A 10,697-nucleotide genomic window follows, 5' to 3' on the forward strand; every position below is an offset into this window, starting at 1 on the left:
TGTGAGTAGGACGGTTCAGCAGTTAAGAGCTCGTATTGCTCTTCCAGAGGCCTAGAGTTCGACTCCCGGCACCTATGTTAGGCTGCCCACAACTGCTTGTAACTCCAGCTCCAGGGGATCCAACACTCTGTTCTGGCTTCCACAAGCACCTCTACTTAGGTGCACAGATACACACAAATACACGGATATACAAACACACAGACACAGCCACAAACATACACAAATAAATCAATAAGTCCCTTATGAGAACATAAATGTGTGTCCTTCTAATCGGCTAATCTCAAACTCATGCATAAGACCAGGTATGTTTTTTGGTCTACCTGGATGGGAAAAGGAGTGGTCTGCATGGCCGTGTCCTCTTCTGAATAGGCTAGAATTGTCCTCAAGGATCTTCTCAGGTGCTCTTCATTAAAGTCTGGTGCTTTGCCCACCAAAGATGCCAGAGACATGGTTACTTGCATCTTTACTCTCGCGAGGTTCTGCATCAGAAGGGATGACACAAACAAGAGACAGTTAGCAAATAATTGAAGGCAGCAGGGCCAGACACAAACAAAACAAAACCCCAATGTTTCTTTTATTCTAGTCTTAATCATTTCCTTTCCTCTCAATAAACTGTGAGCTACACTTTGTACAAGATTCACATTATTGTCTAACTAGGTTGAGTGGATGTTATGCTCACATAAATCTGTCAGGCTCCCTTTAAATTTCCATTGAGTCTGGACTGCCTCCATGCTGGACATCTTGTACAGTTGGTCACAGATATATCCTTTCATGCCAAGAGTCTCTTCTTGGAACTTGCAAAGAGGAATGTGCCCAGGAAAGTGAGCCAACACTTTTGAGTTGTTGGATTTAAAGTAGACGGGAATTTTCTGTGTTTCCTTTCTTTCCAGAACTATGGAAGAACATGGCTACTCAAGGGTTGATGGATCACGTCCTACAGGCTTTTAAACAATTAGCCCCAATATAGTCTGAGGGCCAGAGCCAGGGGTGTAGCTCAGTACTAAAGTGGTTAGTATGTTGGAGTCCCTGGTTCGATTCCCAGAAGCACTAAAACAACGCAGAAAAAAACAAGACAAAGCAAAATAAAACCTTAAGGAGACTGAATTCCTTTTGTGGGTCAAGTTTTTTTTTGTTTTTTTTTGTCTTTTTGAGACAGGGTCTCCCTGTAGCCCTAGCTGGCCCAGATTCGCTATGGAGACCAGGCTGGCCTCGAACTCACAGAGATCTGCCTGCCTCTGCTAGGGTTATAGGCGTGCGTCACCACACCCGGCAGGCCAATTTATCTTTTAATATAACAAAGATGCTCACTAATGTGACAAGAAGTAGAAATCCAAAATGTATGTACCTAACTACGCACAAACTAAATCAGAGGTTAGCTATTCTACCACAGAACAACTCCAAGACCTTCTAAGTTCACTTAAAATTGAGGTTTGGATGACAAGGACCACTTACAATTCTCCTCCTCCACAGTTTGCCCTGGCACCGGTCAGAACTGGAACCAACTCAGACTTTACAAGCAGGGCATACTCTCCTGAGTCCTTAACCTGACTGCTGTGTTTGTCCCATATACAATAATTTTTTTTAATCTAAATATTCCTTTGTGTCTTAGATTGCTGGAAAGCACTGCACTCTCCAAGGCTGCCAGTCACTTTCTGAGTGCCCACCTACAGATTCACAGGTTTCCTTCTCAAAGGGAAGACATAAAAGGCCACACTGAAAGCTTCCCTCTCTTCCAATGCTTTGCATTTATGTTCTCTCCTGACTCCGGACCCCCCAGCTGGTCTGAGCTCTTACACTGGTGGCTCCAAAACTGAAGCGCATGAGGAGGTAGAGGGTGGCACAGGCTTGGCTCCGCGTGACGTCTATGCTGCTGCTGCAGTGGTGCAGCACTCGCTGACACAGGTCCGCACACTGCTCCACCTCCTCCTCAAACAACAAGTCTCTGAACTAGAAGAGATACAAGGGACCATCAGGCATCACTGGCACTTTCATAAGCTCTCTGGATGTCTGCTGTAGCAGGAAATGTCTGCTCAATCAAACAGAAAGCCTGGAAGAATTAACACACTGCTCATATAGAAAATGAGCTGCATGAGTCAGAGGATGGATGTAAGCAATGACTTCCACTTAAGCTTTAATTATGAATCACACAACTGAGGTCGGGGCTATGCTGTTAACTTCATTGTTAGCCAAGCTGCAGTCACCGGTGAAGTCACAGCTTTGAAGGAATTATGAGTTTCATAAGTTCCTTGGAAGTTAATGGTGACTAAGAAAGAGAAAATTATTACAGCACTGGACAGAAATCCACTTTCTAAATTTAAAAGATTCTGTGTAGAAGGCAGTCAATAAGATTTCTCATAAAGGAGGAAAAAAAAAGCCTAAACAGACTACTAACCAAAGAGCATTCTCAGGCATCAGAAATTAATTTCTAAACCTCCTATCACAGGGCAGGAAGTTTTGTCAGGAGTCACGCACAGGATTTAATCTCACTCTGATAGGGTATTAAAGAAAAGGGGGGAAAGTGCAGTTTCGCAATTGATTTTTTCTATCACGTCACAGGTTTTTAGTGAGTGGTCATTTGGAATTTCTATAGTTAGGGCCACACTTCAAGTATGAAAGTCACTGTTTGGCTTCCCACAGTGACTCCCTGAGAACCAGTGCATCTACTTTCTTCCTAGGAAGAACGAAGACTCCTTCTCCGTGCCACTTAATACTCCCCATGGATTTTGGTTGGGTGCAGAGGTAAGGGAGCTATATGAAAATCCTGCTCTTAAGAGAAAGAAAACAAGTATGCCGTGTTTACCTTGGCAATGAGGGCTCGAAGTGTTGCAAAGCAGTGAGTCAGGTAGGTGGTGCTCTGATCACAGCTCAGAGAATTCACCAGGACTCGCAGGACACCTCCCAGCAGGCTGTCTTTACAGTCCAGGGCTGAACTTGCCTGGGGGATGGAAGAACACCATCACTGAATCCCTGTACTGTGCTGGTAAACAGAAGGCTGAAGGCAGAGAGGCTGCTGCTGGGGAGCTTGGTGATCTGGTTCTGCCATCTTCTCAGCTGAAGGTCGTAAGGCTTTGGAGAGCACCATTTATATCACCCATTAACAAGCACCAGAGCTTAAACTCTATTTCCCAGTGACTTTATTTCAAAACTAATTGATTTGTGATTTGTGCCTAATTTTGGAATCCTAAACAAAATTCTAAGGCACACCTCCTTCCAGCCTGGGCTAAACTTTTGGAATGTTCTTTCTTTGTATTATAAGGCATGGCTTTCCTTGAGTACTGCAAAACCAATTGCAGGCTTCCCAGTACAATAGTGCTGGCTAGGTGACAGCGATGTTTCTCAATAGCGGCCTATTTATCAGCTAAAGAAGGATTAACAAGGATAATAACAAATATGTTTCATGTTTCAGCTTTCTGAGGAAACTGCAAATCATTTTGAGGCCTGGCGTCAGGTATATAGCACTCAAAGTTCTGTTGTATAAAAATACCATGGATGAAATGCCAAGCATTTCAATGATCAATGCTAGAAAAATCTCAGAGATACCTGAGCCATCCTTAGATGCTCAGCAACCTTATAGAAAGCGGGTAAGATTTGTATAGAACCCACACAATCCTCCCATGAACTTAAATCATCCTAGATTACTTATGGTGCCAAACACAATGTAAACACTATGTTGCTATACTGTATTGTTGAGGGAATAATCATGGGAAACCTAAAAGTGTTGTATATGTTTAATACAGATGTATTTTTTCCTAAATATTTTCCATCAATGGTTGGTCAAATGTAAGGACCACTGGATATGGAGGGCTGACTGCAGTTTTCTACAGCAGGAATGGCAAATTCATGGGATAAATGACTATCTTTTAGCCATCTGAGTCCAAAACAAATATCATTTATCACACTTAGCTCTGTTTTTTGTTTTTTTACCTAGTGTAGTCATAAAGTTCCTGTGCCGGCCAGTGACCATTATCTAACCGGAATTGACTCATCAGGAGAAACCTAGTTGCCATTCTTCTTCCAGATGTTAAGAAAAAGGCCACCAGCCACTTTATAAACTTGGCATGTATTTGGGTTACTTTAACCTTGAAAGTCAGTTCATCAAACACCCAACTTTTTCCAAGGGAGTTGCAAGTCTGAGAAGCCAGAAGAATGTGGGGTGTCTCTAGAATTTGTATGTAAGGTGGCTGTTGTAAATAGTAAACCTTCCCCATTTCTGTTTTAAAAAGGCATTTTGGGCTGAGTGTGCAGGCACATGCCTTTAATCCCAGCACTTGGAAGGCACAGGCAGGGGGATCTGTGAGTTCGAGGCCAGCCCAGTCTACATAGTGAGTTCCATGCCAGCTAGGGCTACATAGTGAGACCCTGTCTCAAAAAGCCAGGGGGAAAAAAGCACTTTGGAATCATATTTACTTTTTCCTCAGTTTTGAATAAAGAATTCCCTTTTAGATTCCAGGAAACATGTTCATTAACAGATCAGAGGAGGTGTGTGTTTTCCTTACCTGGATAATGTTTTCCTGCATATCCAGGATGATTAAATTTGCTTCTGTAGCCAAATTGCCACTAATCAAGGCTTCTTGATCTAATTCTGCCTTTGTTCTAAGAAAAACACAAGAGGAGGTTAGACTAAAGCACAATCAGACTTGGCCAGGTTCCCATGACGCCAGCCTATGCACCAGGTCATGAAGAATTGTTCGGTACAGTCAACCATGAAATAACAATGAAGCAGCTGGCCTCAAGGTAGCCAAGGGCTGCAGGTGTTTCCTGAGGTTCATGTCTGTGGAAAGACTGTCTAGTGAAGTCTCCAGGTTATCCCCATCCCCACTACTTAATAATGATGCCAATCATAAAAATAACAAAATAGGTACAGAAGCAATTATTTGTTGCTACTAACAATTAGGTGAGTCTATCAGATGGTCACCTGAAGCCTCAGGGCCTCTGCAGTTCATGTGTGAGAACTAGCTCAGGATCAGAGTGAGGGGAAGCCCCTGTAACATGCTGGAGAGACTGGGGGTGACGTGAACTTGGCAAACAGTGATGTTGCTGGGAGAAAAGGCTGAGGCTTTGCAACCCGGACTAGGAGATTCAGGCTCTTCACTATCCGAAGTCTACCTGGGGTTGCTCAGTTATTGGGTGGGAAGCACAGCTTGCATTCCCGTGGGGAGGGCACTGAACATTCCCGCTAGATGTTACCGGACTGGTTATTTCCCAGTAGGAAGCAGGAAATTGCCAGGTTTCATTTAAAGGTACTGGTGCATTTTACGTACTAGTCTATCCATCCTCATATGCTAGTCTTTATCCTCACCAAGTGAAGCTGGAAAGAGAGAAAGTAGCCTCCCGTATCCATAACTTTGCGTTCAATCGTTCATTACCCATGGTTAGCTGCAGTCTGAAAATATTAAATGAGAAATTGCAAAACAAATTCTAGAAATAAACAACTCATCAGCTATAAGGTGTGCACACTTCTGAGTGGTGTGCTATAGTGTTCCATCCTGCCAGGTGAACCACTGCTTTGCCTCGTGTACCCATGCTGTATATACTACTCACATTTTTTTTTTTTTTTTACTTAGCAGCTGTCTTGTTTCTCAGATTGACTGACACAGTATCATGGTGATGTGGTTAGGAGTTGGTACTATCTACAGTTTTGGGTGCCTACTGCATGTAGTTCTTGGGATGTATCTCCTGTAGGTAAGAGAATGCCACTATAGTTTGTTTTACTCTCCAAAGTTAGTATTTTAAAGGAAAGAGAGATATAAAACGTTAACTTTCCCAAGATGCTCTAATGGCAAAGATGTTACCACAGAGGCTAGGGTATTATACTGTCCGCTCAAATCTTGGCCCAAGATTACAAGGTAGCTGTTCTCTATTTCCCTTACTCCAGTAACACAGCTGCTTACATTACACTGAGTGTTCAGAAAGGTATTTTTAACTGTTTTCACACTTAGGATAGACTCTCCAGTCCTAGTTGCTTGACACCTACAAGTGATAGTGTATGTGTAAAATAAGTGAACTCTAAAAGCTTTTTTCTATTAATTTACAGGTAGGTTTAAAGTTAAAGCCACACTATCCAACAGATATATAACAGGGAACACACATATTACTCAAAAAGGCAAAACGAAATGAAAGCCATTAATTTTTTTTTTTCTTTTTGAGACAGGGTCTCCCTGAAAGCCCCAAACTGGCCTGGAACTCACTATGTAGACCAGGCTGGCCTTGAACTCACAGAGATCTGTCTGCCTCTGCCTCCTGAGTGCTGGGATTAAATTAATTTTTAATACATTTTATTTAACCTAATATATCAATCAATATATCTAACCAATATATAGTGATCTGTAATCAATAGAAAGTTCCTACTGAAATAGAAAATCTTGCATGCCTATTTTATTTATTCTACATCCCAATTTCAAATAGCCATACTTCAAGCCTCATAGCCACATGTAGCTACTAGCTCCTGGAATGGCTAGTGCAGAGATAGTGTCCTAGCCTAATTTTGAAAATGCACATAAGAGGCAACTTACCATCTTGGTAATCTGTTAATTGTATTGTTCAGCAGTATTAAGCAATTCATGCAATACTGCCACCCTTCCTGTGTGGCTCAGCATTGTCTACACAATCAAATCACCTGGAGAGTTTTACTAAATACTAACCCCTGGGTCCTAATGCTGGAGTTTCTGAATTCACTGATCTGAGATTCCTTTGGGCATTTTCAAATGGGGCACTTTGATGCCAGGTGTTGCGGTGTATGTCTTTAATTCGAGCACTTGGGAGGCAGAGGCAGGCAGCTATCTATGAGTTTGAGGCTAGCCTGGTCTGCATAGCCAGTTCCAGGTCAGCCAGTGCTACATAGTGAGACCCTGTCTCAAAACAAATTAATAATTTAAAAAATAGGGTACTTTGAAAGCTCCCAGTTGAATGTGCCACCCAGGTTAAAAATTACTGATCTTAAAGAAACACAGCCAAAACAATGAAAGGAAATCTAAAAGAAAAGGGTAGAAGATGTCATTTAAAAATTGCAACAATGTTTCCAAATAGCTCTAAGTTACCCGGCTACAACTTTTCTAAGACACAGCTGCTGAAGGACTGCAGACATCATCATTCATTACAATAATAAGCAGCCCACCAGGGAGCTGGGGACTGAGAACTGGGGAGAACTGCCTGGTTTCAGTCATGACTGTGCTGATGCTGCCAGAGAAAGGGAAAAGTTTCCTAAAGCGTCAATTTACACAGCCCAGCCAAAGCATGCCTTGTTAGGCTCATGTTTTAATCTTTAGAGTAGATGTCCTAACCATCTAAGCAGTTCTGCACCCACTGCACACATTTTTGCTGCTGTTGTACACAGTCTGAGCTGGTTACCTCATACAGTTAATGAAAGCAACTGGCAAGGAGCAGAGAAATAGAGAAAGTAGGAACACATGCCCACCATGACATTTCAAACCCGAATTTCCATTTTGAAAATGGGTGCAAAGGTGTACTGACACACAGAACCAAAGATCTTATATATTAGTTAGGGAAATTAGACCAAGACGTAAATGCTCAAAGCAAACTGGCATTATGAATAAGACCAAAACTTACTTTCCTAAGTGAGGTTTTATAATAAGTTTGGCTCCCAAAAGTTGCATAAATAAAAAGTATCATTCTTGTAGAAACAGTAAAGACATTAACACTGTTTATAAAACAATATGCTATTCAGTCTTCCCTACTCTTCCTCTGATGGGCACTTTCTGCTCCATGAAGCTATACTACTTACGTTTTACCATATGTGTGGGTTCTTTAACAGTTCAATGTCTTGCACAGTGAACCCTGGGACTCCTCAGGTTACCTGCTGCTAAGAGGCAAGGAAGACCCTATCTATCCAAATACATTTAGTTTTAGTCCTCGTATGTCTAAACTCTTACAAATACAGTTCTCTCTCCCTCCCTCCGTGTGTGTGTGTGTGTGTGTGTGTGCCTGCACTCACACACGCACGCATACATATACATGGCATATGTTATAATCCAAGCAGGGATGTTCTTTAATTTCTTTGTACTGTTTTTCTGATTGTAATAGATACCAAAACACAAATCCAGTGTAGGAAGCACAACAAAGTGTAAAAGAAAGAGTATCGATCGCCTACATTTTCACCACCCAAAGAAAACCACTACTAATATTTTAGTCAATTTCCTTCTAGGCTTTTATAAAGCAGCTTCTATGTGTAATTAGAGATTTGAGACTATACACTGAAACCAAGGGTCAGCTCTACTTTTGTTCACTTACCGATTCACAAATGTTTCTCCATGTCATTTAAATGATTTCACAACATTTTAACAACCTCATATTTTGTTATATATTTCCCTATTCTTGAGCATTTATGATGTTTCTAATTTTTTAACAACAAAATATAAGGGTGACATATTCCATATAGCCCTGAATATCTCTGTCATCTTCGCCCGCCATTTTCGTAATGAAAATACAAATTTGGAATTGTGTGGCTGGGCACCCGGTTCTGTCTCCTCTGCTCCTTCCCAGTCACTTTCATTAGCTGCCTGAGGCCGCTAAACACCAGGACTCTTTCTTTAGGTGCTTATCAATGATTTCATATAAGAACTCCTCACAGGTCTGAACACCATGGGTCACTAGAGCCCTATTTACCGACACTGATGTTTCCTTTTCTTATCCTTGGAAGGATGCAGCTGTCCCAGTAACACAAGTAGCCTGGGAAAGACAGTTGAAGGCTGTAAAGGAAAGCAGCAGAGAGCTGCTGAGTGACTCACTTATCTAGCTTCTCATTAGCTTGCCGCCAATGTGTCTGCTCTTTCCTCCATCTCAAATTTTCATTTAGGCCTGGAAATCGGTCATTCCCTAGGAGTTAAGAAACGCATGACAGGATTTCGATTAGCATGAAATTTGGCAAGATAACCAAAAGTTCAGTCCCAAGCTTAACTGGGAAGACTCAACACATCTCCTGTTAATTAGAGCCTGTGGCTGCTGCAGAGACAAGGCTGCCATGCCTGTGTGTGTGGTAGGCGGCTCCCTGATGGACTGACTGGAGGCAGCTCTGGAAGGCATCTTGCCTTTCCAGGGCATCAGGGTCATATTTCCCATGAGCAGGGGCTGTATGAGGCTCTCCTGGAACTGCTCAGAAGGAGGGCACGGCATTGTGTGAAGGTACCGACCACTACTGAAAAAGCTGAGCTCCCTCCCAGGTGCCACCATGTCCCTGCTTTCCTAGCAGCACACAGAGCAAGACTGAGGGTTCCTGGCATTTCAGGGTTTTAGTGATGAACACAGTCACGTGGGATGCATACGGGCCTTAGGAGGACAGAACACGAACACTGAAGCTGTTTGGCGGGAGGAAACAACTTCTATTATTTTTTTTTATCGTTTTTTGGTCTTTTCGAGACAGGGTCTCCCTGTAGCCCCAGCTGGTCTAGAACTCAGAATGTAATGTAGACCAGGCTGGCCTTGAACTCACAGAGATCCACCTGCCTCTGCCTCCCAAGTGCTAGGATTAAAGGTGTGTGCCACCCTGCCTGGCTACAACTTCTAAATAGCACCTTGAATGATGACTTTGAGTCCAGAACTGTCCAGTTTGTTGACCATGTCCCCTCCAGAAACCTCAGCCTTGAGGGATACACTGCCCACCTCATCCACCATTGATTTCTTGAATGTGACCTTTACTCATTTTTTGTTTTTTTTAAAATTAAAACGTGGTATTTGGGGACATTTTCAGGATAATTAGATCTTACAATAGTGACTCTTGCCCTCAAAGGTAGAGAGCAAACATTCTAAAAGTCCTGCATGGGATCCCAGAACCTCCTGCTGTCCCAAAGGAGTGATGCCCTAGGACTTTCTTTCCCACAAAGGGAACTGTCCTGTCTGGGGGTCGGGGGGTAAGGGGGTGTGCTACCCACATACCTGGAGTACGACGGCGCATCATCTCCCCTCGGGCCCCTTCTCCACGGAGCAGGGCCTCTTCCAGTCTGGCTTTGACATCCCTCGACTTCTGCAGCACTTGGTTACTGACTTTGTCAGAACTCTGCTTTCCCTGGAAGGACAGAAGCAGGAAGACATTTGGTTCGGTTAGATCTCTGTTGGTGGAGAGATTCATCAAAAGAGGACACTGCAGGTCATGTCGGCCACTTTTGACTTGTACTGTACAGACATTTTTCTGGGGACTCCTATGCTGAAGCTTTGTTAATAGGAATGTGTGCACTGCAGAAGGCAGATATCCTTTCCCTGTGGAATGATCATGTATGCAAATAGGCTGTAGATTTAAATATAGAAGTGTGAAGAATTAATAATGCTGCTATTTGCCCAAAGGAAAAAGTGACAAGACAGGATTGAACTTGGGAGATAAGGGTTGTTTACAATTGAGACACCCCATACTTACCTTGTACTCGAAACAGGAGACACAGATGAAAAGCAGGTCTAGAATCCTGTTCAGTTGCATGGAAGGTAGGTCAGCAATCCACTTCCTAATGAGGCTCTGATCGGCATTTTTCATGATCCAGAGGAAGCAGATCATGAGGTTGCGGGTGGTATCTGCGTTCAGCATGTTGTACTGCTTATAGGGCTGGAAGGAGGCAAATTGAGGTGGGGGGGCATGGTCAGGCAAGAAAGTCAAGAAACAGAAACACTGAAAACTTAAAGGATAAGAATCTCTTAGAACATAGTAGCTACTGCTTCCTCGGCTGGGCATTCACTTTCAGTAGTCCTGTCTTCCC

The 10,697-nt window shown here is 42.9% G+C and overlaps 1 protein-coding gene across 1 annotated transcript in view; it reads right to left on the minus strand.

Moving 5' to 3' along the window:
• LOC103740956 (dedicator of cytokinesis protein 8) overlaps positions 1-10,546 on the minus strand; it is a gene marked incomplete at both ends in the record, with an annotated part of 25,436 nt that extends 14,890 nt beyond the window's left edge. Inside the window, 7 exon segments of the mRNA XM_008841635.1 lie at positions 321-479; positions 1,795-1,947; positions 2,801-2,935; positions 4,497-4,593; positions 8,745-8,832; positions 9,889-10,018; positions 10,364-10,546. Of these exon segments, the coding sequence (XP_008839857.2) occupies positions 321-479; positions 1,795-1,947; positions 2,801-2,935; positions 4,497-4,593; positions 8,745-8,832; positions 9,889-10,018; positions 10,364-10,528 (927 nt within the window).
• Between the last annotated feature and the right edge of the window lie 151 nt (positions 10,547-10,697).

This window comes from Nannospalax galili, unplaced genomic scaffold, assembly GCF_000622305.1.
Source record: "Nannospalax galili isolate Female #2095 unplaced genomic scaffold, S.galili_v1.0 scaffold8200, whole genome shotgun sequence".
Lineage (NCBI taxonomy): Eukaryota > Metazoa > Chordata > Mammalia > Rodentia > Spalacidae > Nannospalax > Nannospalax galili.